The sequence below is a fragment of the Chanodichthys erythropterus genome, chromosome 12 (assembly GCF_024489055.1).
Source record: "Chanodichthys erythropterus isolate Z2021 chromosome 12, ASM2448905v1, whole genome shotgun sequence".
Lineage (NCBI taxonomy): Eukaryota > Metazoa > Chordata > Actinopteri > Cypriniformes > Xenocyprididae > Chanodichthys > Chanodichthys erythropterus.
In genome coordinates, this window is record NC_090232.1 from 6,270,583 (window position 1) to 6,297,591 (window position 27,009).

Genomic DNA, 27,009 nt, shown 5'->3' on the forward strand with positions numbered 1-27,009 from the left:
ACATTAGTTCCGCATTTGGCAGAAGCAGTTTTTTTCTCTCCCCCTTTTTTATGCAGAAGGAGGGCGGTCAGTGCACAGGGGCCAGGAGCATTCCTGGAGCGGACATGAATTAAGTGACTTGCTTAAGGGAGAAGCAGGCGTCGTGAGAGGAATTGCCTCTAGCAGGATTTGCATTCCCATGGCATTCCCAATTAAACTGCAGTTCTTAAGCCATACACGCCAGGCAGATGGCTGTTACTGTTGTTACATCAGATATAATGTCTGATAAATCCTTCTAAAATACAGATAAAAATGACAATTATTAGCTGGAAATATATGCCTTAACAAAGTTAATCGAAACAGACTGCAGCAAATGGCACAGCATCGCCAGAAAGGATATTAACATTTCACACTACCTTTATTATGAATGACCATTATCTTTACTCTTCGGGGACAGTTATGATATAGGCTACTATATTTCAGATTTTCTAATAACCACAGTGAATTATCATTCCCAAAACGTCACCAACACAAGCAGCTTAGATATTGTGGGTGGTTTATTTTACCATAAGGAAAGACAAAGATATGGCCAAGTACATTTGCATTTCCTGAAGGAAATGGCAGTGCTTGCAAGGCAGCAAATGAATAGTGTTGAAGATTCAGACTTGGTGTCTTTGTACATAAAATGCTGCAATTTTTTTTTTTTTCTTTTTTTCTGTTGGCTCCAAGACTGCTATACAGACAGCTATAAATAGTAGGCATATGTATATAAATATATGCAAGTAAGACTAATCACTCAATATGCAAACAAAAATCTGGGTTCTGCAGTTGCTATTTCTATATATTCATTGAATGCAGATTTTTGAGACAACGTTAATATATATATATATAAATATATATATATATATATATATATATATATATATATATATATATAATATATAATATATAATATATAATATATATATATATATATATATATATATATATATATATATATATATATATCTTGCGACTGGAGCATGGATTTAAAAGGCCAGCAGCCCCTGAATCGGTGCATGGTTAATGATGCCCCAAAATAGGCAGTTAAAAAATATAATTTAAAAAAAATCTATGGGGTATTTTGAGCTGAAACTTCACAGACACATTCAAGGGACACCTTACACTTATATTACATCTTGTAAAAAAAACGTTCGATGGCACCTTTAAATTAACAACAATAGCCATTATAAATGAAAATAGGAAATAATCAATTTTACAATTAATTCAAGCATACAAAAGCAGTGGTCTACAGGATTTAAGTTAAATATAGCCTTAATAAGTAAATTAACAATACATTTTTTAATTTAACATAGCCCAATTCAATTTGCTCAGGAACAATTAATGGATTAATAAGACCAAAGATTGCCTTTTATGTTTCCATTTTATGTACCCAAATAAATTATATCTCATGTTTAACCACTATAAGAGACAGCGGCAAATCCCCGAAGCACTGGCTGAGATGAAGCTGTTCTCGGCGGGTACATGAGCATGAACGGCTGTTGACGGCCTGGAGCTCGCATCTCTAAAAAAACGTCTAAACAAATTGTAAAATAGGTGCTATGATTAAATATGAGTCACATATTTCAGGTCTAAACAACTACATGCTTGCCTAAAAACTCTTAAAACTACAGTTTTTGGTACAACAAGTGTAGTATTTGTAAAAATATGGCGGATTTGCTCAGCCGCCATGACAGTCGCTTCAAGCGGAGGGGAAAAGATAGGAGTGCTTTTATTATGGCTCTCAGCTGATGAGATTTGAGAAAGGCGTAGGACGTAGCATAAGCTTTTTGAACTTCAAGAGTTTTACACTTTCTTGGAAGGCGGTCTGCCGGAAGCTAGATATTTTACTTCATAACTTGTTAAGTATGGATATTTTTTTAGACAAACGCATCACTTTGCTTCAGAAGGACTTTATTAACCCCCCGGAGCCATGTGGAGTACACGTTTATAATGAGTGGGTGTGGATGGATGCACTTTCTTCAGCTCATACTCATTTGTCCCCTTCACTGCCATAATAAAGCTCAAATGCATCAGGATATTTATTAATATTTCTCTGATTGTTTTCATCAGAAAGAAGAGAGTCATATACAGGATGGCTTGGAGGTCAGTAAAGCTTGGGCTAATTTTAATTTGAAAGTGATCTAATACTTTAAGTTTACTTGTATTTCTGAGTGAAATTATATATATATATATATATATATATATATATATATATATATATATATATATATATATATATATATATATATATATATATATATATATATATATCGACATCTTACCCATGAAATAGAATTACTGACCCAGTACTGCAAAAAAGAATATTGGTTAGAGATAACAGTTCAATGCTTCTTTACTTTTGAGAATATACAGTAGAAGAACAAACTGGTCTCCATTGTGGTAGCCTAATATTAAATTCACAATATGAAGAAATTTTAAAGAACATGACTACTCGCTGAAACACACAGCAGTTCCTTTTGATGTGAAATTTACACTTGTACAGTTGTACATGAAAATCAAGATAAATACTGGGCAATAGTAGACATAGAGATGATGGACTCCTGTGATCAAACTGAAAGCTTTGATGTTATTAGTATTGACTGGGTTTGGATTACACTAAACCTCTATGGAGCTATGTGTTGAATGATAAAGCATCTGAAAGTGAAACTGGGCACATTGGATTCTGTAGGAGAACAAGTATCCATAATGCCTTCACAGCAACATTACATTCCCTTTAGTGTACAGAAAGTATTTTCTCTTTTTTTATTTTTTTGACATTAGTGTATTACAGTCTGGGTGAAGCAATAACTATACAATGAAGGCAGTTGTCTTGCTTCCGTGAAATCCCGATTATTTAGGGCAACTTCAGTAAGCCACCACACACACACTCAGCAGTTCGCTCCCTTGAGATCTTTTTGTCACTTACCTCTCAGGATGCTCGACATCAATAAACATGTCTCTTTCACTCAGCACACTGTCGCTTGTTTTGCAAGCCAAGCCCTTCTACTACTGTGAAGCGGTGGGATCCATCACAAAAATATGAGTCACCCCCTCCGCCGCTGCGCCATAGTCCTGACACCAACAAAACAGCCTCAAAATCTCATAATAAACACTAACTTTTGAACTCTATCGTGCTTTATCTTGGCAAACTGGAGTTTAGCATGCAGTACACACTAGTGTGGCATGACTAAATGTTATCACTGTTTGCCTTCGCACTAAACACCACATATCAATACCCCTTATCACAAAACAATAACAGCTTAATGCAAAAAAAACAAACAAAAAAAAACAACGCAGGTCTTTGTGGACTCAATCACCATGTTGGTTCGTTTGGACAGAGGAGGACTGGTATCTTGACTGAGTCTGGTTTCTCCCAAGGTTTTTTCTGTCACTGATGGGGTTTGGGTTCCTTGCCACTGTTGCCCCTGGCTAGCTTAGTTGGGGACACTTAATATTCAAGAATATTATTGATTTGACTGTACCTACACTATTAGATGAGACATCATATTTTCCACAGAGCTGCTATGATCTTTACAGTCATTGAACAGAACTGAATCAACACTTTTTATAGCTTCTTTACAGCAGAATTTTACTCTGTTTGCATCATTGAATCATTTTTTTATTTTATTTTTTTAACCCCCTTTAAAGCTGATTTGAAACAATCTGTATTGTATAAAGTGCTATATAAATAAAGGCGACTCGACTTGACTTACAGGACTAGGTTATCCAAAAATGAAATTCTGTCATTATTTACTCACCCTGTATGCTGGTTATTTTTTTCCTGTAGAACAAAAAAAAACAAAAAAAAAACAAAAAAAAAAGAAGGATCATTATGCAACTCTTCCAAACGATGACCAAAAACCATATATAGTATGGCATATATGACATGCAATATATTTCAAGTCTTTATATGGTAGCTTTAAGAGGAACATATAGAAATGTAATTCACACCAACATCATGTTTTCCAAATTGGTCAGTCATTACACTCTAAAAAATGCTGGGTTAAAAACAATCCAAGTTGGGTTAAATATGGACAAACCCAGTGATTGGGTTGTTTGACCCAACCTGCTGGGTATTTTTATTTAACTCAACTATTGTTTAAAAATGACTACATGGCTGGCTTAAAATGAGCCCAAAATATGTTGGAAATTAAAATTCAGACACATAATTACTAGAGGCAACAATAATATCAAAAAGTGAATATTCAATAAAAAGCAATTTAATACATGTTTATTATTTAATTATTATTAATTAAACATATTAATAAATGTTAATTTCCAACCTATTTTGGGTTCATTTGAAATGATCAATAAAGTAATTTTTAAACATTAGCCGAGTTAAATACATCTACCCAGCAGGTTGGGTTTAAGATTCAACCCAACAGCTGGGTCAAAAACAACCCAATCGCTGGGTTTGTCCATTTTTAACCCAACTTGGGTTGCTTTTAACCCAGCATTTTTTAGAGTGTAACCATCCATCCATCCATCCATCCATCCATCCATCCATCCATCCATCCATTCATCCATCCATCCATCCATCCATCCATCCATCCGCAGGTTTGGCTGAATAATTCATTTTATATCAAGGATGCTGAGCCAGAGTTTTAGAAACTGGTTTCATTTATTTATCTATTTTTGTTCACTTAGTCCTATCCCCCTTCAAAAAATCTACTTTGCATAAATTAATTTGTTTCAAGGAGTTATCTTGAGTCAACAATTAGTAATGCAGTCTTTGAACAGAGATCGTTTTGCAGAGCTCACACTCATTTTACTTTTTCGACTGAGTAAATCTCTAGATCTTTTGTATGCATGAGGTAAACTTCTGCTTAAAAATAAGTCTGCCCTCATTCTGCAGGTAATTGGCTTTGATTTAACATTTCCTGCATTAATAATAGCTGTCACACTTTGGTGCAGATACACAGTAACTCACTCCGTTCATGCACAGCTAATTAGTACCAAGATCAATCACAGGATAATAGAGTAGACGTTTTTGAATTTAAATATATCCAATACCTAGCATGTGCTTACAGTTGCGACAGGTTGGATGAATGGACAGATCTGAGAATGAAATGAATGCACTAATGTGTTTTCCCCTGAGGAAGTCTCTAGTATGACCAAAGCTATCAGATGCTGTGAATCAATTATGACCACATGTGTAGACTCAAGACGCCAATGTGAGAAACTTTTCCTTTTAGTTCGGAGATGGAGAAGAAATGGACCCTTTCAATTTTTTTTTTTTCTTGTAATACATGAAATATTGGTCCTGCTGAGGAGTTTTCACTTAAACGAATAGCTTTCCTGCTGTTATGGTTGAATGTAATGGTGGCATAAGAGTAGACAAAGCTTGCAAATTGTATTGTGCAAGACTTTCCCTCAGTAGATCTGCATGGCAAATGTAGAGTATAATGTACCTGCTAGATTTATGCATTATGAATTAGAACAGACAAGTGACATTTGGAAGTGTATGTCTTGGGTATTGACTGCTATATGTCATTATACTGTTTAAATAGATAGAATGAACTTTATAATCTGATTGTGGATAAGCCTTGTTTGAAAGCAACGTAAAATAGCCAATGTGATCACACGTCAGTTGAACTGAACACTACCATTCTGTTTTCTTTGAATATATTTTAAAATGTAAATTAACCCTGTGATGTAAAGCTGAATTTTCAGCATCATTACTCCAGTCTTTATTATTATTATTATTATTATTATTATTACTATTATTATGATTTATTTATTTATTTATTTATTTATTTTATTTTATTTTTTATTTTTTTGCCACTGTGGCTAGTGGTTTTCCAAATTTACTAGCCTCTGAGCATATTTACTGGCCAGTTTTGACATTGATACCATGGGGAAAAACTGCCATATAGTATTTTTCATTTTATCTCATAATTTAGCAGCAGGTATATTAGGCTGCTGTCACTTTAAGACCAGACTCTCATATCCATTATACTGTTACACATGCTTTTTCTTTCTCAACACTTCATGAATGAAAACATAACTGACTGTGTTTATGTGAATACTCGCCAAGACCGGCATTTTGACATTATTTTGTGTCTATTTGACTGTTTAAGCGCAATAAGCAGTGAAAAAGAACTCAATTTAATACTGAGAGGTGGCTTTATGTGCACACACTTTGGGTGTGAGCACGAAATCTGCAGGAATGTGTAAAATTATGTGCAATACAAGCAATTCCATGCTGAAATTCAAGCCCTGTAACACAAACAATATTCATCTGGAGCAAATGAAACAAGTGAGTGAGGGAAGGCGGGTTTGTGTGTCAACTCACAGTCGATGAGAGAGAGAGAAAACTCAGCTGGTATTGTATCTATTATTCAGAAAATGAGTATTGCAAGCATTTCAAATATTTCAGTATTGATATGTATCAAAAACAACACTACATTGCATTTAGTTTATTATTCCAGATGCCTTTTTAAAAGACAATTGAAAAAAAAAAAAAAAAAAAAAAAAAATATATATATATATATATATACATATATAATATATATTAGTTCACTCAAAAATTTAAATCCTGTCATCATTTACTCACCCTCATGTTGTTCCAAACCTATGAAACTACGTAACTGAAACTTTGACGCTTCAAAAAGTTCATAAAGAGAACTTAAATCTAATCCATACGAATCGCTTTATATGATGAACAGATTTAATTTAGGCTTTTATTCACATATAAACATTTATCAACTCACACAACATTTATGGTAAACGCATGTTTGCTTAAAAAAGGGGGAACCAATGAGGTTCATTCTCGTGTTATGCAGCACGTTTGAGTATCTGGAAGCGGTTTGTTCTCACACTTCAAGCAGGTTTGATTGTTTATGTTTGTTTATGTTCGCTGATCAATGTTTAAAAGTTAATAAAAGCCTAAATTAAATCTGTTCATCATATATAGTGATCAAGTCTCTTCAGAAAATTTTGACTAAATGGACTTAATTCATATAGATTAGTTTTACTTTCTCTTTATGAACTTTTTGAAGCGTCAAATTTCAGTCACGTAGCTGTCTATGGAGGGACAGAAAGCTCTCAAATTTCATCAAAAAGATCTTCATTTGTGTCCAGAAGATAAACGAAAGCCTTATGGGTTTGGAACAGCATGAGGGTGAGTAATTAATGACATAATTTTCAATTTTGGGTGAACATTTAATGTCAAGCCCGAACTAACCATGGAAAAAGACTAATGCTAATCCCTGCCATGCCTCTGAGAATGCAATGCCTACTTGTGTTCCATCGTGAAATTGTTCATACTTTAATGGCTAGAAGCATTTGCATTCACATTCTTGCTTAAGACTGATGAATTATTTGGAGATACATTTTTATTGTGATTTTTTTTAGTTCAGTATTGCTGTCGCTATCATTTCATACAAGCGATAAGCCTCTTGAAGTTGGGTTTGAATTTACCAGTTAGCATAGTACACCACTTAACCATGTGAAAATTACTGTAACGTGCAGCCTCTCTTGGCTGTATTACTTTAATATATTCCCATGTTGAACAGTGAAATTAATGTGTAAATATATCCCTGAGGTTCTCTCCGATTGGAGCAGAACTTGCGGTATCAATTAGATGGTGAATTATATTGGCACCAGGTTGCATCAGCCAACATCCCACTGGCTCGTCTTTGCTTTGTCTGACAGGCTTGACATTGATATTCACGACAAGCCATGGTCACTCAGATCCTGGCTGGGGAATTAATGCAAAAAGTTGCAGAAATGTGCACTTGTCAAACTTTGGCATCAAAGTGCCCTTGAAGTGGTATATCATACAAGGATCTTTGTGTCAACAGAGGTCAACAAAGCCTTGTGCACACACACACACACAGAAAGATCTAGCTACCACTGTCTCATCTCGTATGTGTTTATCCCCCATGTAGAAGCAGCAACGTCCAAAACTGACCCCTGTCAGAGAGTTCAGGTTGTCTCGGCGTGGCTTTTGCGTGTCATGCAACACATTTCGTCTCCCACAGCACCTGGAGTTCTTTGAAAAAGGTCACCGAAAGCCTGGATGACATGCATAATTCATTCTATACTAACTTTCTTTTCAAATATACTGCACTAATAAATATCCAACAATCATTTGCAGTTCGGTCTATTAGGCAGTGCTCATCCTCGGCTGTCTTGGACCAGCATCAGATTTTCAAGCCTCAATGACTCATTGATTTTGAATTACAGGGCATGTTCATTGTCTGGCTGAAGCAATGATCTGATAAGACTGATCCACTTACATCACCCAGCTGACATCAAGACGAGCCTTTTGAATTTTTCAAAGTGAATATCTCATGAATAGGGCGCTCTGTTCACAGGAAATGCCAGTATGGCACCGAAAAGATCTTAGACGCGGTTACCAAAAATGTGACATGACGCTGACAGTGTTTACTGTCATTTTCCTATTGGACTGGTCACCACTTCAATTGAAGGATGAAAATAGGATGCAAGTAATGAGATAAAAATGTGCTGTGAAAAGTAGTGGTGTCCTTTGTTTTTGGGGCACTCAAGACTTTAATTCAGAATCACCTGCTTTGATCTATTCAGATCGTTCATAGAGAAAATGTTTAGAAAATTTGCAGTTTAAACTTGTTGTCTTTTTTTTTTATTATTATTTATTATTAATAAGGTCATATTAAATATACACTACAATTCAAAAGTTTGGGTTGCGTTTCAATGTTTTTGAAAGAAGACTCTTATACTCACCAAGGCTGCAATTATTTAATCAGAAATACAGTAGGAGCAGGAAAAAAAAGTTAAATATTATTACAATTTAAAATAACTGCTTTCTAGTTGAATATATTTTAAAATGTAATGTATTCCTGTGTTTCAAAGCTGAATTTTCAGCATCAATACTCCAGTCTTCAGTCACATGATCCTTCAGAAATCATTCTAATATTCTGATCTGCTGCTCAAAAACATTTCTTATTATTATCGATCTTGAAAACAATTGTGCAGCTTAATATTGTTACACTGTATATTTAAAAAAAAAAAAAAAAGCGTTATGCCTCATGCCTTAAAATAGCTTGAATGAAACTTTACACCCTTGCCTCATTTATAATATGATATTTGAATATACTAATTAGCCCCGCCTCCACTCACTTGCATGAGCTCAAGAGATCCACTTGGTGAACCTACTGAGGTAAACACTACACAATGGTATCGCTCTTTTCAACGTCAGACACATAACAGTAATTAATATAATTACCCTTTTGCTTGACTACATTATCAAACAGCTAATAATGTGTTGCTGATGTTACACAAACCATGTTCCCGTTCGCTAGTCAGACAGCTGCCTTCTAACATGCACATGGTTTCGCTTAAAGCATATTAAAAACACCACAGACATGAGCAACATTAAAAACTTGATTTTCACCACAGGCAGACTATAAATATATATTTTAATATTAATATAGCATTTAAAACTCCAAAACAAGGATGATATTTTGACCAGATAATGTAATTATTCGGAAGTAGAATTTCACATTTTCAGAAGAAAACATAAGTGATGTTTGTAATGATTCTATACTTGTAGGGTGTTGTGGTTGGTTGCCAGGTTGCCATGTGGTTGCTAAAGAGTTCAGAGTTGTTGTTAGTGTGTTGCTAGGGTGGTTGCTAGAGTGTTCTATCTGGTCAGAAGATTTCGCAATTTTTTTAATTGTTTTTTACATCATTATTTTGATTTAATTGTTGTGTAGTTTAATAAAAAAAGGGCATGATTAAACATTCACTGTGCATGCGAATAATGATCATTATTATGAATTAGATTTTTAAAAGGCCACAATGACTCTGTAGTGTTTTGATTGTTTGAGGTTTTTCTGGTTGAGTGTTTGGGTTTTGTGAGTGGTTAAAAGATCCAACCACAAGCCTCTGTGATTTTTCTGGTCTCAAATCCTTCCTTTAGTGCAAGTCTAAGGGATTTTTTCCCAGTTGATTTGTCCACCAAGCCACAAGATGATAGCACACATCCATGACACCAATAGTGTAGGGCAAATAACATGTCCCTAACCCCAATTATGAGCAATAGTAATTGAGACGCTTGCCATAGCAAGCCCCACTTATTAAACACCACTTAATGTGCATCTCCCCATTAGTTCAAATTATCATATTGCGTTACAGTATGATTATGCAAACACATCACATGCAGTTCAAATAACACTCTGGTTTTCTCTGGAACTCTGGATTGGAGCCAGTGTTTCTCAGCTGCTTTGGTACCACCACATCCTGCCTGAGACATAAATACTATCATAAAACAAGCTGAAGGACTGATTTCAGATCAGTTTGAAGAGAAACCTTACTAGAAAAGCAGCCCAACAGCCTGGTTTGTGTGTTTTCTTGGTGCTCCAGGGTTGAACTTTCTGATTGTTTAAGGTTTAGCGGGGTCTGTAGACCATCAGCACTCCATAGCTGCCAAGTCTGGTCTGTTTTTAGTTTCAGACTTTAGCTCTGAGTTACGGTTCGCACTAGAATTTATACGATCAGTATAAGCACCATAAAGGAGAAAGGGTCTGGAAGTCATCCAGATACAATGAGCTTATTGGTCGAGCTTGAGCATCTGATACTAATTTTAGAGCCGGTTTGTATACAGTGCTGCATGAGGTTCAACTGCATGGGCGAATGGGAAACATTCACAAGATGTGATAAACACAAAGCATGTATGTATTACACCGAAGGTAAGCGATTCCGGTTAAAACAACGCCTCATTAAACTGAATAAGACGTTGAGAGGGTTTATGCTGTTTGAAGTTGTTTCATTTGCAGTACCAGTAAAACTAGTTATATTTGGAGCCACTGAATATGTGTAGCGCCTATTATGTTTGTTGATTTTATTCTTCTTCTCACAGTAAATAAAACAGTTGGAACGTTTTTTTCTTCTTTTTTTTTTATCCACTGTTGGGGAACAATCCTTCTCAAGCTCTGATGAAATATCACTTTTATATGCTTGTAACTCTTGGAAATTTAATTTGGACTCTACTGGTAATACTCAAGAAACCAACACTTGGTTTTAAATTGTTGATAAATAGATTGGCCGCCATCTTAGAATTTGACTTTTTTTCACTACTCTGTGAACAATGGCGGCCCAAAACAATTAAGCAAGCATATCTTCATAATGCGTTGGTACATTGAAATGAAAGGTATCTGTCATTGCCATTCATTACCTAAGTATTTTTCTGATAGTGCCAACAGTGGACTAACTTAAACTATTAAGTTTAGCTATATGTGTAACTTGCCGTTTTGACTTTCCCAAATGTTCATACATAGGGTTGAACTGATGTATATTCATAGCGCTAGTGATCTTTTGTTATTAGGGCGCAAGCCACTAAGGTGCAAGGCCCTATTGTTTTTTTCTAAGGAGAAAAACCTTAATGTGCTCAAAAACTCTTGAAAATTGGAACACACATTGGAATCTGCAGCCATTAGGACGCCGCAGAGGCTGGGACCTGGGCTTGGCACAGGATGATATTCTGCACTCATTTGAAATTGACCTATGATATTCTATGACATGAAAAAAAAATTGATCTCATTGATGTGGCTGTTGTGGTTTGTGGTCAATTGGGCACCAACTGCTGCAGTAAATGTGGTGTATTCAAATGACTTTGACATAGTCCTTTTATGTTTACCCATTTTAAATGCCTATTGCCTGCCATGCACAGTTGCCCTGAAGCCATCAGGTTGGTGGTGCAACCGGGCTTGGGCCTGTCATCGCTGCTTGCAGCTATATTTTTATTTTATTTTATTTTATGTTACAGTTTTTAATCGTCACCAGATAATTTGCAGATAATATTCATTTTTCACAAAGAACAAAAGTTAATGGATTTTTTATATTCAAAATCTTTTGGAGATTTCAAAGAAACTCTTTTGGAGAACAAAGCTTTTTTTTTTTTTTTTTTTTTTTTTTTTTTCCTCGGCTATGTTTTTGTGTGCCGACCCTCATTTTATCAATGATGCCAGTTCTGAACTATGTAAATGCCGACATGTATTTCTGACTTTATTGTACAGTATAACTTCAAATAATGTGCAATGAATCATTATTGCTAGTTCAGTTTAGTTCTGTCTGGAAATTTGACAGTTAGGCTACGTTCACACTGTCAGTCCAAATCCGATTATTTGTATATCCATTTGGAATCTGATCTAAAATTGTTGATGTCCACATTGTGTATTGCAGCTGTTTAGATCTGATTTGTGTGTTCATTTCGATTTACGGAATATCTGCATTGGTTTCTATGATGTTGTGTTGGTAGGCATATGCCAAAAAACAACAACAACAACAACCACAACATGGGGTTTGCAATACAGATGTTGTCTTATTTACAACATGACATTGTGTAGCCGCCGCGCTGGACTACTTTGTCTTCTGAAGCAGCGGCAGAAACGTAAGAGGCTGGTATGAGCTGCTTTATTCCATGCTGTCATTTCCACTGGCTTAAAAACATGTCTTTGTTATATTGTCATTTTGTGCTTCCTTGTTTCTGCAGCGACTTTCAGGATGTTTCCTATAACAATGCCGTTTATGTTTTACGTGGCATGAAAAAGTCCCATAAAGTATGCAAAATTCTATCAGAGCAGTCAGACTGAAATGTGATTTGAATAGGATTTAAAACCACATATGAATGTAGCTTGAAACGGATTTGTAAAAATCGAATTTCATGTGATTTTTTGCTATTCACACTTGTTAAATCTGATTTGGTTTCAATAGGACATGCACAGAAATCGGATTTGGACTGGTAGTCTGAACATAGCCTTAGAGTCTTACAAAACATTTTAGCTCTGTTTAAGTTATAAATTGTTTGGCTTTTTTTCCCTGTGACAATAAAATTGTTATTTATGTCACCAAATCTACTACAATTACTTCTCAGCAGCTGGACACACCACATAAAATCCAGCAGTAGTCGAGCTCTCTAATGATTCCCTATTGTCTTCATTGTAAACTTGTTATTTTGAGGAACACCGAAGTGATGCAACAGTATGAATATAAAACTGGGCTATTTTAAACCCACCAGTCCATGCTCATCTATGTATCCTTCGCACACGATCCTTTAAAAATATATGTGCGTTTATAGGGAACTAGGCAATGTAATCTGTGACAGCTAGCTTCAGGTTTGGAAAGATCTTCTTGTAAGTCTAAAAATAAACAGAAGACCTTGTCCCATATCCATGAATCTTGTGGAATAAGTGGGCTGGTGTCAGTGGTGCGTTTATAGCAGTCTCATCTGCAGGGCACTGGGTTCCTCACTCATTTGTCAATGTAAAACTCACTCATGGTGCAAATGCTTTGACTTGAGTTTATTCATTCAGAAATTAAGCAACACTTGGGATGGAATGAGTCCGCTATCCATCTGCTCCAAAACAAACTTGGAAACTCTTGTGTCACCCAAAGACACGGAAAGTGGACGCAAACCTGTCCTCAGTATAATATACAAGTATAATACTGTATACTTGTAATATACAATGCATACTATACAATGCAGATCTCTGTAATGTGTGTGTGTGTGTGTGCGTGTGTGTGCGTGTGTGTGTGTGTGTGTGTGTGTGTGTGTGTGTGTGTGTGTGTGTGTGTGTGTGTGTGTGTGTGTGTGTGTGTGTGTGCCTACTTATGTCACTTTTGGGTACATTCACCAGGATACACACCAGTAAACTGGGGACCACCAAAAAAACTTGGGACATTTTGTATGTCCTCATTTGTTTGACCATATAGTGGCATTCAGCATGCTCTAAAATGGTTTCCTGGCTTAAAATCTCATTTGTCCCAAAAATTCACTTTTATGTGATTTGTGTACTTAAAGTGTGTATGCCCCCCCACTAAAGTGTGTATAACACAGCGCCCTCTAGGAGAACTGCACTTCCGGAAAGATACACACTTTTGGGATTCTGACCAATCAGAGCGCAGGAAGATACTACGAGCGCGGGACTGGTGATCTGACCAATCAGAGACCAACACGTCACCAATAAAGATGGCGGAGGCAAAAACTATCATGAATATGAATGAATTGACATATAATCCACATTTAATTTGAGAAATATTCACAATAATTTGTGTTTAAATAAAAATAGACTCATTTGCAGGAGCTCTCATGCTTTATATTGGCATGTATTATTAACTTTTAATCCTCGGAGTTTTGCTCTCGCATCAATGTGTGTGTAAAGATCGCGCTGCCCCGCCCCCGCCTAACGGAGACTATATCCGCGTACTGTAACTACAGTTTATTAATGTACGAACGAGTTTGACGCGGGGATGACAGACATTACGTCATGTGAATATGAAACATACATATTTCCTCCCAAAAGCGGAGGGACAACTGTTTTAATCCGTCAAGTATGATGATTTATACATATGAGTTTATTTAATAAAATACACAAGCAACAAAAAGATTTGAAAACCTTCAAAATCGCTTGCTTTTATGAGTGATTTTATTTGCTTTAAGTGTTTTCTCCTACTTTGCGTTCTGCTGTTCCTCCATTAGTATCAGAGACAAGAGACAAGTACAGTACACAAATAGTAACATAAAAAATAAATAATAAAGATATGTGAAAAAAATATATTATAATATTATATAGATAGGAGCAGTTACAGCAAACATTCTCTTTATATTTTATATATAATATAATAATTTATATTTATATATGATATTTATAATAATTAATATTATATATAATATAATAATTTTATATTTTATATTATATTATATATAACAGTTTCTCTCACTTTGGTGCATTTCTCCAATCACAACTAAAATTCTTACTTGTTCAACATCCACATTATAGTCTCTTGTTCACATCATAAATGAAGATATGTGAAAAAAATATATTATAATATTATATAGATAGGAGCAGTTAACAGTTAACTAAAATTCTTACTTGTTCAACATCCACATTATAGTCTCTTGTTCACATAATAAATAAAGATATGTGAAAAAAATATAATATTATATAGATAGGAGCAGTTACAGCAAACATTCTCTTTATATTTTATATATAATATAATAATTTATATTTATATTTGATATTTATAATAATTAATATTATATATAATATCATAATTTTATATTTTATATTATATTATATATAACAGTTTCTCGCACTTTGGTGCATTTCTCCAATCACAACTAAAATTCTTACTTGTTCAACATCCACATTATAGTCTCTTGTTCACATCATAAATGCAGTTTCTCATTCTCCTGAACAAATTGTAAATGCTTTGGTACATTCATGCATTTGATGTACAAGTGTCAGATGTTTCCTACATTATCACTTGCTTATGTCATGTTCATCAAAATATACTAGGTGTCGAATAGTTTTTATTTTCATAAGCCATTAAATGCAAAATGGTTGAACTAGTCATAAACTGTCAAGCATATTTTCTATACATTTCTTTTAGACTTTTTTTGTCCTGAATTATTAAATTTCAGGGATGAATTTTGAATTTCAATAATGAAGGGGAATGTAATTCAAGCAATGTTCAACAGTTCTCTAAAATATCTCAGATGCCATCTCATTTGGGAGGCACAGACAGAGCACAACACAATGTTACACACTCTGAACATGAATGAACAACAAGGACACAAACAGAGTCAACAGACAGAAGAAGGAGTAAGGATGTGTGGTGGAAGGGTACGGAGGAGAACAGAGGAAGAGGAAGAAGAGGCCAAGACTGAGATGTTTCTGATGGAAATAAGAGCCACTGTTGTAGATCATGCTCTCAGTCATGACCTTAAGGCCGAGACGGGTCAAAATAGCCGAATGATGGGAGATGTGTTTGTAGACAGAACAGGTGTGAAATCAGATAATGTTCACTATGTACTGTTCACTACATAAACTGTAGACTGATGTAATGCTATGTTACTGCAGTCTACTTGCATTTTACATTATACAGTAAATATTACGGTGGCTGAGAGAGATCACCGCGCACAACTGAAGAAAACACATGCAAACAGAAAAAATGAACAAAACATCTTGATCAGTTTGACAACACACTTGCTGCAAATATTCACCCAAATACAGAAACTTGCTGCAGACAACACACATACAATGATGATGAAAACTTTCAGGTAATCGACAACACCACTGACAAGTGCTCATTGAACAAGCATGTTCCAGCCAGGTTCGTCACTTGTTTGGGGTACCCTTGAAACATTTCTTTGTTATCAGTTCTCCTCTGTCCAACAGTGAACAGAGCATAATTCAGGCAGCTATCATAAGTCCGATTGGGATGATCGCAACAGTCAAAGTACTTATTCCAGTTCCAACCAGTTGAGGATCATATTCATCTAGACCACCAGAAAGTATATCTGAATCCTGTCTCATCCAGTCTAGAGTGACGTGTTCATACTGTTGAAATGTACGCCATACAGATAAAGTGCAGTCTTGTGTATTTTCAATCACTGACATCAAAATCGTATCCATATTACTTCTGAAAATACTGTCAGAGTGTCTTTGTGAACAATGATACAAGGACTTGTCATTTTGATGACACTGATATAAGGATTATGAGCTGGTTACAGGCTATTGCATGTAATCCATTGTGTGCTGTTATTTGTATGAACTGTTTTAAGAAATGCACATACTGGTTTACATCTTAAGGATGCATATGAATGAGAATATATAATAGGAGAGCAGTTACAGCAAACATTGTTTTATATTTAGAGAGAGAGAGAGAGCAGTTACAGTGTTTAGTATAAAAAGTGTTTAAAAGAATCATGACTCAAGCTGGGACGTTTACATGTTTGTTTACAGATTTATTTTGTTCATACTTTGATTTTAAAAGGCACTGGATGTGAAACCCCTGCTCCCCTAACACTAACCCTAACCCTAACCCTAGCCCTAGCTGAGAGCTGCAGACAGTGACACTGAGTGACTCGCCGCCCTTCCCCCACCGGCCACTGATCGCGCGCGCCTCCCGCCCATCCCCCACAGCAGCAGCGCAGCAGCTTGAGTGCAGAGTGAGATGAGCTCTGAGGAGAGATCACGAGTGCTGCTCAAATGATGGAATAATCTGTCGTGGATATGCGTTTTTAAAGCACTTTTACAAGATCTAGCAGCTTTTCCTTCCTTTATATTTAATATAAAATACCATAAATTAAAAAAAAAAATTGAAAGAAAATGCTGTTAATAAAGTGCACGTTAAAGTTTATTTTAGAGCCTCGAAATAATCCACACATCTCCCTGATTTTAACTCAAACATTTGATTAAACAGAATTAGTAAAAATTAAGATATGTGTTCCAAAGAGATCGTTTAAAAGTGATCATGTGCTCTGTCCATTAGAAAGACGTACGCCTCCGTTTTTATTTTATTTTTTATTTTTTTATTTAAGTTTGAAGAACCAGTACTGTGAATAAATCAAACAAAGATCTAGGTGTTTGCCAAAATATTTATTAGGTCAAATAAATGTAGTCACAATTTCAACGTGAAATCCAAATACGTAACTACGTCATGCACGCACGTCAGCTGTGGATGTGTTTTCCCGGGAAATGCAATCACATGGCATTGCTTGACGCGAAAAAGACGACAACCCCCATCAATGGACGCTGGAGAGGTGAGATCAAGTGTTGTCCCGAAAATGCATGATAACTAAAATACACTGTGAAATATGAAAGTTAGTAAGATGTATGTTTACTTTAGTGGTTAAATTATTTTCTGTTAATGTTTTATTTCTCGATTGTATTTGAGTTTGATTCTCATTTGATTTTTTTTTTGCAATAAGGAAAAAAACAGTTTATTGCTTATTTGTAGGCATTGATCAGCAAATATAATTTTGTTATATTTCATATAATATCTCTTTAGATTCTACAATTTAATCAGTGGTAGCCTGTTTTTCTCATTGTAATTTGAAATAATTAATTTTCATTTTTTATTATTTGATGTCATTTTTAATTTTATGTAATACATTATTTACACTTTTTTTTTTTTTAGTGGAACACAAAAGTATCCATGTTTTTTTATTTATCTTCACAGAGCTTTTTTGCACAATGACAGTACATAGACACTTTATAGTATTTTTTATTCTGTGTGTCAAGCTCCAAAGCAGACAAAATAGTCCATATGAATCTATCAGGTTACTGACTGAAAATCTGTAGCTTTTAAATTAATATGAATATGGATTGACATCAATCATCTGGTCACAATGGTTTTTGGCATCAATGATATTGCTGTTTTTTTTTATCTAAATGCCTGTTTCAGACTGGTCACATGTGCTGTCATTGCATAGAGCTCTGTATTACATTTAAAAATAAACTTTAGTGTTCCACAGAAAAACACAACACAGGTTTGTACAATTTTAGTACAGGATTAGTACAATAATTATGTACATTTTTGGGTGAACAATTCCAGTAAGATCAAAAAGATTTTTAAAATGCTTATTTAATCCATTCACCTTATATTTCTTTTTATTTCTTTTTTTCCAGAAATAATGCTGAAAAGCAAAAGGCGTAAAACACCTCTGCAGGATGCAGAGGATCACATGACCCGTAGAGCTGATAAGCCTGGGCTTCAAGAGCAGTTCATCAGCAAATATAAAGGCAAGTATTTATGACTAACCAGATACACGAATGGTTTGGTCTTGATGTCATTAATGCAGAATAACCTGCTTTACAAATAAAGTCTTGTAGTTTAAAGGGTTAGTTCACTCAAAATTGAAGTTTCTGTCATTAATTACTCACCCTCATGTTGTTCCACACCTGTAAGACCTTCATTCATCTTCAGAACACAAATTAAGATATTTTTGATAAAATCTGATGGCTCGGTGAGACCTCTAAAGCTACTAAAGACATATTTAAAACAGTCATGTGACTACAGTGGTTCAACCTTAATGTTATGAAGTGATGAGAATATTTTTTTGTGCACAGAAAAACAAAATAACCACTTTATTCAATAATATCTAGTGATGGGTGATTTTGGGCACACAAAAAGTATTGAACTGCTGTAGTCACATGATCTGTTTTAAATATGTCTTTAGTAGCTTTCTGAACACTGAAAAAGGAAATGATTTTGCTCTCAATGCAGGCCTCACTGAGCCATTGAATTTGATCAAAAATATCTTAATTTGTGTTCTGAAGATGAATGAAGGTCTTACGGGTGTGAAACGACATGAGGGAGAGTAATTAATGACAGAAATTCATTTTTGGGTGAACTGAACTTTTAGGTGGTTATTGGTTTGTATGTAAACCAGGACAATGGATCATTTTTATAATAGGGTTAGTTCAAATAATGTCATTTATTACTCACCCTCATGCCGTTCCATACCCGTTAGACCTTCAATAAGGTGATTATTTTTTTTGCAGCTATCAGTATATCGTTGTGCATGATCATGTACATGATCAATGTTTTTTTTAATTTTTTTTTTTTTATTATTGGGTTTTGGTTAAATTCCTGAAGTAAGGGCTGCTTTTTCACTTTTTTTTTTCTAAGACACAATATACATCAGTAATACCCTCTTGTGATTTAAAAAAAAAAAAAAAAAAGCTTTTACTTTAAAGGCAGTTGCTAACAAGTGTCTAAATGGGAGACAGAGGTTTGTCTGGGACATTAAAAATCGTCACCTGAACAGATAAAGTCATCTACTCACTAGTCACTTTCACAGCCTCGTTGTGTTTAGAGGTAGATTTAGGGATGTACACTGTACACAACCATTCAAACATACATTATAAGAATGCAAAACATTATACTTATTACACAGGGAGATGGATTTTTAAAGTTTTACAGTTCCTGGAGGCACATTTATCAACAACAACAAAAAAACTCTTTATCTAAAGCCAAAAACCATCCATAAACATCCATACACCACAAAGACAAACTATCCAGAAGCGATGCATGTTAAACACAGAATTTTCTTTTAAAAATAATATAACAAAAACATGTTCTAGATGATTTCTTGAAGCTTAATCATGAGGACGATGAAGTTTTGCAACTGTGGTGTATTAATAGGCAAACTTAAGCTTAGTTTCTGCAGCAATACAAAAGCCAGTTAAAACAACATATAGGGTTTTAGTTGAGGGAACCAGGGGTGTGTGAACTACCGGATCACCTGCAAAAATACGTCATCGCTGCAGCACTCTATTCTAAACTATATAAAGCCAAGATAATATTGCTTATGTATGAAAGAGTATAAAAATTTTAACTATATAATTTTAAGACTTTAAAGTATAATGTAATGTATAAAAAGCACAGCATACTTAGAAATTTGCCTGGCTATTGACTATTTTCATTCAGTAATTTCCCTTTTACATATAATGTACATCATATGGCAGAGAACTTTAAGTAATGATCAAAATGATAGTTGACTTTTAATAAACTGCTGAATCTAATGCATTTCTCCTCTTCAGGGCGTGGAGTTTTCACCACTAGAGCTTTTTTCAGAGGTGATTTTGCTCTTGAATACAGAGGTGAACTTCTGAGTTCAGAAGAGAGTCTTGACCGAGCTGAACACTACACTGAGGCCGAGAACGCGTTCCTGTTTGAGTTTCAGTGGTGTGGCAGAAATTGGTGGTGAGTACAGACCTGTTGGATTGATGTAGTAGAGGCACTATATTGTATCGCAAACCTGCAAGATTTAATTCTAGCGGGTTTGCTGTCTCGTGTTTTTTAATTGACTTGTTTTAAATGACCATCACATGCAACTTGAAAAAAGAAATGCCTCTATCGTGGTCAGTAGACGAGGTGGCAGCACAACTGTAATGATCAGACTATAATCCCAATCACTTTGAAGCGGTACTAACTGCAGTGGAAGAACAAACCGAGCCAAGTTGAGTCGTACCGCACAGTGAGAAAGTGCCATAAAAGAGCAATGGCACCAGGGTTCGTTTTAATCTAAACAAACATACCAAGTGTGAACACACCCTTAATACTTAAAATCAACCATGAACTGACTTGAAGGGTGCTGAGTGCAGTTTCTTTGAGTCATCAATATTCGTTTTTAACCGTATTCCCAAAAGAGAACAAAATGGTGAATGTTAGATGCATTTGTCTGCTGAGAGGATGTTGCCATACACTGTCCGATAGATCCGTGGTTCTCAGACCCTCCTCTCTGCAGATTCTGTTTGTCTCCTTAACCTGACACACTCGGTTGAGTTCATAGAGCTGTGTCCTGATGATCAGCTGATGGTCTGAATCGGGTAGATTAAAAACGAGACATACAACTTATGCAGAGCGGTGGGTTTCCACTTAAAAATAACTCTACTTGTCTAGCATATATAAGATTACAAGTATTGAGTAATAATTTTATGTCTTTATAGCATAGATGCATCTAAAGAAGACGGTTCCTTGGGAAGACTTGTAAATGACGAACACAGAAATCCTACTTGCAAAATGAGAACCCTTGAAGTGAGCAGGAAACCTCACCTGTGTCTCTTTGCTGTGCGAGACATTCTACCAGGGGAAGAAATCACTTTCAATCACGGATACTCAGATTGGCCATGGCGAGTCAAGGTACTATCAAGAAAATGATAGAAAGATTGATCAGTAATTCAGGATAATCTTTTACTATCTGATTAGTTACCATGTGATTGTGGTCTCATATTTCTCAAGCCTTTGAATCAAGCATCAACTGAATCCTCTGATAAAAAGCCATCCATCAGTTTGGGTCCGCAGAGATCGGTAAGTCCACTTTAAAACATCTGTATCATTATTCTATATTATTGACTCTTTTGTGAGTAGTGTGTCTGGGTGTTAACAGAAGGAAAGGAGTGATAGATAAAGTTACTGTAGGACAGCTAGAGTAATTACTAGTTTTTCTGTTCTATACAAACATTTCTGATTTTTATATTCACTGGTTCCTTTTCTGGCATCTAGCCCCATTGTGCTGCTCCTGTTTCTTCACCTGGATTGGACGAGGTGAACAGCAGTGGTCCACATAAGCAGTCAGGCAAAGCAAGAACATCAAGAAAAACGGTAACTATCTCATAATGCAACAACTATTAGATGATTTCTGGGAAAAACTGTTGATATTTGAAATCGACACCCAAACAACCACACCCCTCCCTTCATTGCTCCGCCCCCAAAATACTGAACACCCTATTCAACACAGGCAACTACTAACAGCTGATGCACAGGTGTTCAACTAGAAAAGATCTTTATCGCTGGCAGACCATGGGATGCATTAGAAGGTTTGTTTTTAGTTGATTGTAGGTGCGTGTCCACTTCATCCAGCACACTTTGTGTAAACGCTCCAAATGGTACAAAATAATATTCTGTCAGAATTGTAAAGTTAAATTGGTTCCTTCCCGGTCTGGAAGGAACCACTGCGGAGAAGCACAGTATCTGTGTGACTCGTCATAGACATAAACAGAGAGAAGTAGCTCCAGCTACAGTGTTCTTTAGACACATGCAGTTCTGTTTATTAACCGCTCAAGCACCAAAAGTTATGGAATGTAAATGTAGCGCCTTACTACCCACCTCTGCTAGTTACCTAGTTATTGTCACAATTTTATTTTCAATATTGTTAATGTACATTTTATGTTTGTTTAAAAGGTTAGTTCAAATAATGTCATTAATTACTCACCCTCATGCCGTTCCACACCTGTAAGACCTTCATTCATCTTCAGAACACAAATTAAGATATTTTTAATTAAATCTGATGGCTCAGTGAGGCCTCTATTCAAAGCAATGACATTTCCTCTCTCAAGAACCATAAAGGTACTAAAAACAAATTTAAATCAGTTCATGTGAGTACAGTGATTCAACCCTAATATTATAAAGTGACGAGAATATTTTTGTGCACCAAAAAAACAAAATAACGACTTTTCAACAATATAGTGATGGGCCGATTTCAAAACACTGCTTTGGAGCTTTATGAATGGGTTGTTTGCACATGACGTCACAGCAGCAGCGCGAATGAGTCTGGAGGGCAGGGAGTGATGTTTCTATATAGGAATCCTATCAAAAACTCAAAAGGTTTTGCATTGTTTATAGTTGCTCAAATCGTTAAAATCGAGAACCCAGAAGGTGTTTATATCGTTTACATAACTTATACCGTTTTTTATAACTTTTCATTTTTTAACGTTAAAAGTTGTCGCCTTTTTATAGCGTTTTGCATCTGCTGATACTGAAATTAATATGGATACTTACCTTTTGTTTTTGACTCGGTTAAATATTAACATTCTACATGCTATCGTTTGCAGGGAGGAGAAGATATTTTATCCTATTTAATTATAATTGGGTGTTTTCCCTTCAGTTTTGTAGAATTGTTTACAATGTTGATCTGGTTACCACGAGAATAGTGTCACGCGCTGCTGCTTTCAGCCGTCGTATGGTAGAAAATGTCCAAATAAAATAAATATTTAACAAGCTGACAGAAGATGATGCATTTCTTTGTTGGAAGCGTGTAAATGTAACTAGTTTTAATGTTATTTTTGTAAATATTCACTTTCCCCATAAGGAGAATCGGAGGGTCACGATCAGGGGACGGACACCGACACGCTGTATTTTTGTATTTATTTCAACAAATGACCAAAATCAAACCCATAGAAGCTTGTGAACAGTTTTGAAGTGGCTGTGTGCAAGTTACAATCATTCACAAGCGAGTGATCATACTCGCAAACATAATGTTAATTAATTATTGCACAAAAACCAAATACAAAACTCAAAAGTATGTTTGTTTTTTTTTTTTTTTTTTAAGTGAAAGGCAGTGGGTTTATTTAGTGACATTATTACATTTGCTAAAAGTCGTCTTTCCTCACCTTCTCAACCAAGGCGAAAATTGTATTACCGTCCATTTTTTTTTTCCCCGAACGATACTGTGAGTTCCTATTACAATTCTCGATTCAGCATAAATGACCAACAATGGCGACATTTTTCACAATCAAAAATTAAAATACTGCACTTGACTTCACTAGCAGAAAGGCAGCGCGATATAAACAAACCAGACTAGAACTGAACGCGGCGTGACGGCAGCTTCACATTCTCTATATCTGCCTCCGCGATGGCAATCAAGTCTTTCAATTCAGTGGAAAAGTCTCTCCTCTTCATAACACAAGGATCGCCAACATATGTTGTGATTTTCTGTTTAAACCTTTCTAAACCAGCACAGAAAGGACTTTTCTCCATCTTTTCCATTCTAATTTTCACTGCTTGCCCTCCACCGGAATTTTGCGCTTCACCAGAACCACGTGATTGCAAACAACCTATTGAATCAGTGACTCGGAGCGCCAAAGTCATATGATTTCAACAGTTTAGCCGTTTGATAGGAGAGCCGAGTCACTGATTTGATTTGTGAAGCTCCGAAGCAGTGTTTTGAAATCGGCCCATCACTATATTGCCGAAGTCGTTATTTTGTTTGTTTGGCGCACAAAAAGTATTCTCGTTGCTTTATAATATTAAAGTAGAACTACTGAACTCACATGAACTGATATAAATATGTTTTTTAGTACATTAATGGATCTTGAAAGAGGAAATGTTATTGCTTTGAATAGAGGCCTCACTGAGCCATCGGATTTAATCTAAAATATCTTAATTTGTGTTCTGAAGATGAACAAAGGTCTTACGGGTGTGGAACGACATGAGGGTGAGTAATTATTGACAATATTTTCATTTTTGGGTGAACTAACCCTTTATGCTAAATACTTCTTTATATATCCACAGAAGCGGTTTCAATCAAGACTGGCAAAATTAAGAAAACATCATGAAGATTGCTATGAACGTTTTAACAGGGCAGAAATTGAAAATGAATGCAATACGATTGCTAAACAGCTATCACAAAAAGATTGTTTGGTGAGTAATATGTCAACATCATCACAATACTCTGTGATCAACACCTCAGTCCATTAACAGCTAATTATTTTAATATTAATTAATAGTTTCCTTAGTTCTTTTGCTTGTAGACCTTGTTTTTATTCAAATTATATTTTCAAACTGTTACAGTCATCCTTAGTCACGTCCACAACTGATGCATCCTCTTCATCACCACCCTGTGCTGTGTCCACCTCTGTGATGACCTCATCACCGTCACCGTATTACCGGTTACCAGAGGGGACACTGCAGTTGGCAAAAATGAGTAAAGTCCTAATGGCCATGGAGAAAGGAACACTGTCTGACTTCAAAGGAAAGAAACTTGACAACATTGAAATTGACCCAAATGGTATGAGTATACTTGAATGGTCTGTGTGTGTCTGTGCTGTATATATTTGCAAAAACTGTACATTATCATATGTTACAGATGCTAAGTATAATCAATAAACTGTTGATTTTTTTTATCAATTGTTTAGAGCAACTTGAGGCTCAAGGTGATTCCATGTCAAGTGATGAGGAGGATTACAGTGACGTATCTCAGACAACAGCACCAGCAGAGACTGATCCACCTGTTCAATCTGATCAATCTGTTTCACAAGAGGATCAAGGTAAGAAAAATCTCTAAACTACACACACAATAATCATCAAATAACCATAAATTAGCTCCAAGCAGCAATAGCCATCCAAAAGCTTTTCAAAATTCAGAAAAATCTACACATTAGGACATATGTATGATTTGGTCATACTCACTGATTTAGTTGTTATGAGAATTACATTTTTAATTATTCCATAGGTTCTTCAAATGCTCCAAAAAAGAAATGGGAGGACAATGAGGTAAAAGCAGTAGAGAGACACATGATGGAGTTCATCAAGACATGCAAATTTCCTGGTAAGCAAGACTGTGAAAGATGCATTCACGCAGAGCCAGAAGCTTTGAAGCAGCGAACATGGACTGGTGTGAAAAATTATGTGCGGAACAGGATCACGACTCTTAAAAGAAAGGGTGGTTTGTGAGGAGGCACAAACACAAAAACACTTCAGTGCCTTTTATAACTTCTTTACTGTAAAAAAAAAAAAAAAAAAAAAAAAAAATATATATATATATATATATATATATATATATATATATATATATATATATATATATATATATAAAAAAAAATAATAATACTGTAAAAATATAATATGATGTGGAAAGTGTTAAAAGTATTATTTGTGTGAAGAGAGTGGCTCAACTAGTGACCAGCTCATTGAAAATGCTGTACATTAAAGTTGTTAGCAGAAGACTGTACTGCGATGTTGCATAAACTAATCAAAAATACTTTTCTTTAATCTGTACCATTTATCCCAAGGGTTGTGGAAAAGAGGGAGGAGCGAATGTAAAGGGGATGAAAAGAGGGAGGAGTGAATGTAAAGGTTGTGAAAAGAGGGAGGAGCGAATGTAAAGGGGATGAAAAGAGGGAGTGAATGTAAAGGTTGTGGAAAAGAGGGAGGAGCGAATGTAAAGGGGATGAAAAGAGGGAGGAGCGAATGTAAAGGGGATGAAAAGAGCGAGTGAATGTAAAGGGAAGGAGGAGGGTGAAGGTAAAGGAGGAAGTTAGAGAGAATTTAAAGACTGATGAATGGAGGAAGTACGGAAGCCTCCAAGTTAGTGCCAGTTTTGCATTTGCATCGTTGTCCTTTGTAAATTGTTTTTTTTTCTAATCTTTTTGAATTTCTGTTATTCTCCACAATGTGTTGATATTGTTAATATTAAAGACTCATTTAATCAGTTTGTCTCACTAGAGTCCCCAAAGAGTCATTTTATCGGAGTGTGTGTATCACTAGAGTCCCCAAAGAGTCATTTTATCGGACTGTGTGTATCACTAGAGTCCCCAAAGAGTCATTTTATGGGATTGTGTGTATCACTAGAGTCCCCAAAGAGTCATTTTATGGGATTGTGTGTATCACTAGAGTCCCCAAAGAGTCATTTTATCGGATTGTGTGTATCACTAGAGTCCCCAAAGAGTCATTTTATCGGAGTGTGTGTATCACTAGAGTCCCCAAAGAGTCATTTTATCGGATTGTGTGTATCACTAGAGTCCCCAAAGAGTCATTTTATCGGAGTGTGTGTATCACTAGAGTCCCCAAAGAGTCATTTTATCGGAGTGTGTGTATCACTAGAGTCCCCAAAGAGTCATTTTATGGGATTGTGTGTATCACTAGAGTCCCCAAAGAGTCATTTTATGGGATTGTGTGTATCACTAGAGTCCCCAAAGAGTCATTTTATCG

At 35.6% G+C, this 27,009-nt stretch overlaps 1 protein-coding gene across 1 annotated transcript; it reads left to right on the forward strand.

Annotated features, from left to right (window-relative positions):
* Window positions 1–17,996: 17,996 nt before the first annotated feature.
* Window positions 17,997–25,764, forward strand: LOC137032854 (uncharacterized). The gene is made up of 9 exons (XM_067404829.1): window positions 17,997–18,536; window positions 20,340–20,502; window positions 21,249–21,441; window positions 21,541–21,609; window positions 21,805–21,903; window positions 24,592–24,720; window positions 24,871–25,087; window positions 25,215–25,346; window positions 25,532–25,764. Exons 1-9 carry the CDS (start codon window positions 18,428–18,430, stop codon window positions 25,750–25,752), a joined length of 1,332 nt encoding a protein of 443 aa, XP_067260930.1. The 5' UTR covers window positions 17,997–18,427; the 3' UTR covers window positions 25,753–25,764.
* Window positions 25,765–27,009: the final 1,245 nt, after the last annotated feature.

Coding starts and splice junctions, on each gene's coding strand:
- LOC137032854 (XM_067404829.1), top strand. CDS start 18,428: ATGCTGAAAAGCAAAAGGCGTAAAACACCTCTGCAGGATGCAGAGGAT. Junction 21,610..21,804: donor GTTTGGGTCCGCAGAGATCG/GTAAGTCCACTT, acceptor TCTGGCATCTAG/CCCCATTGTGCTGCTCCTGT. Junction 25,088..25,214: donor CATTGAAATTGACCCAAATG/GTATGAGTATAC, acceptor TCAATTGTTTAG/AGCAACTTGAGGCTCAAGGT.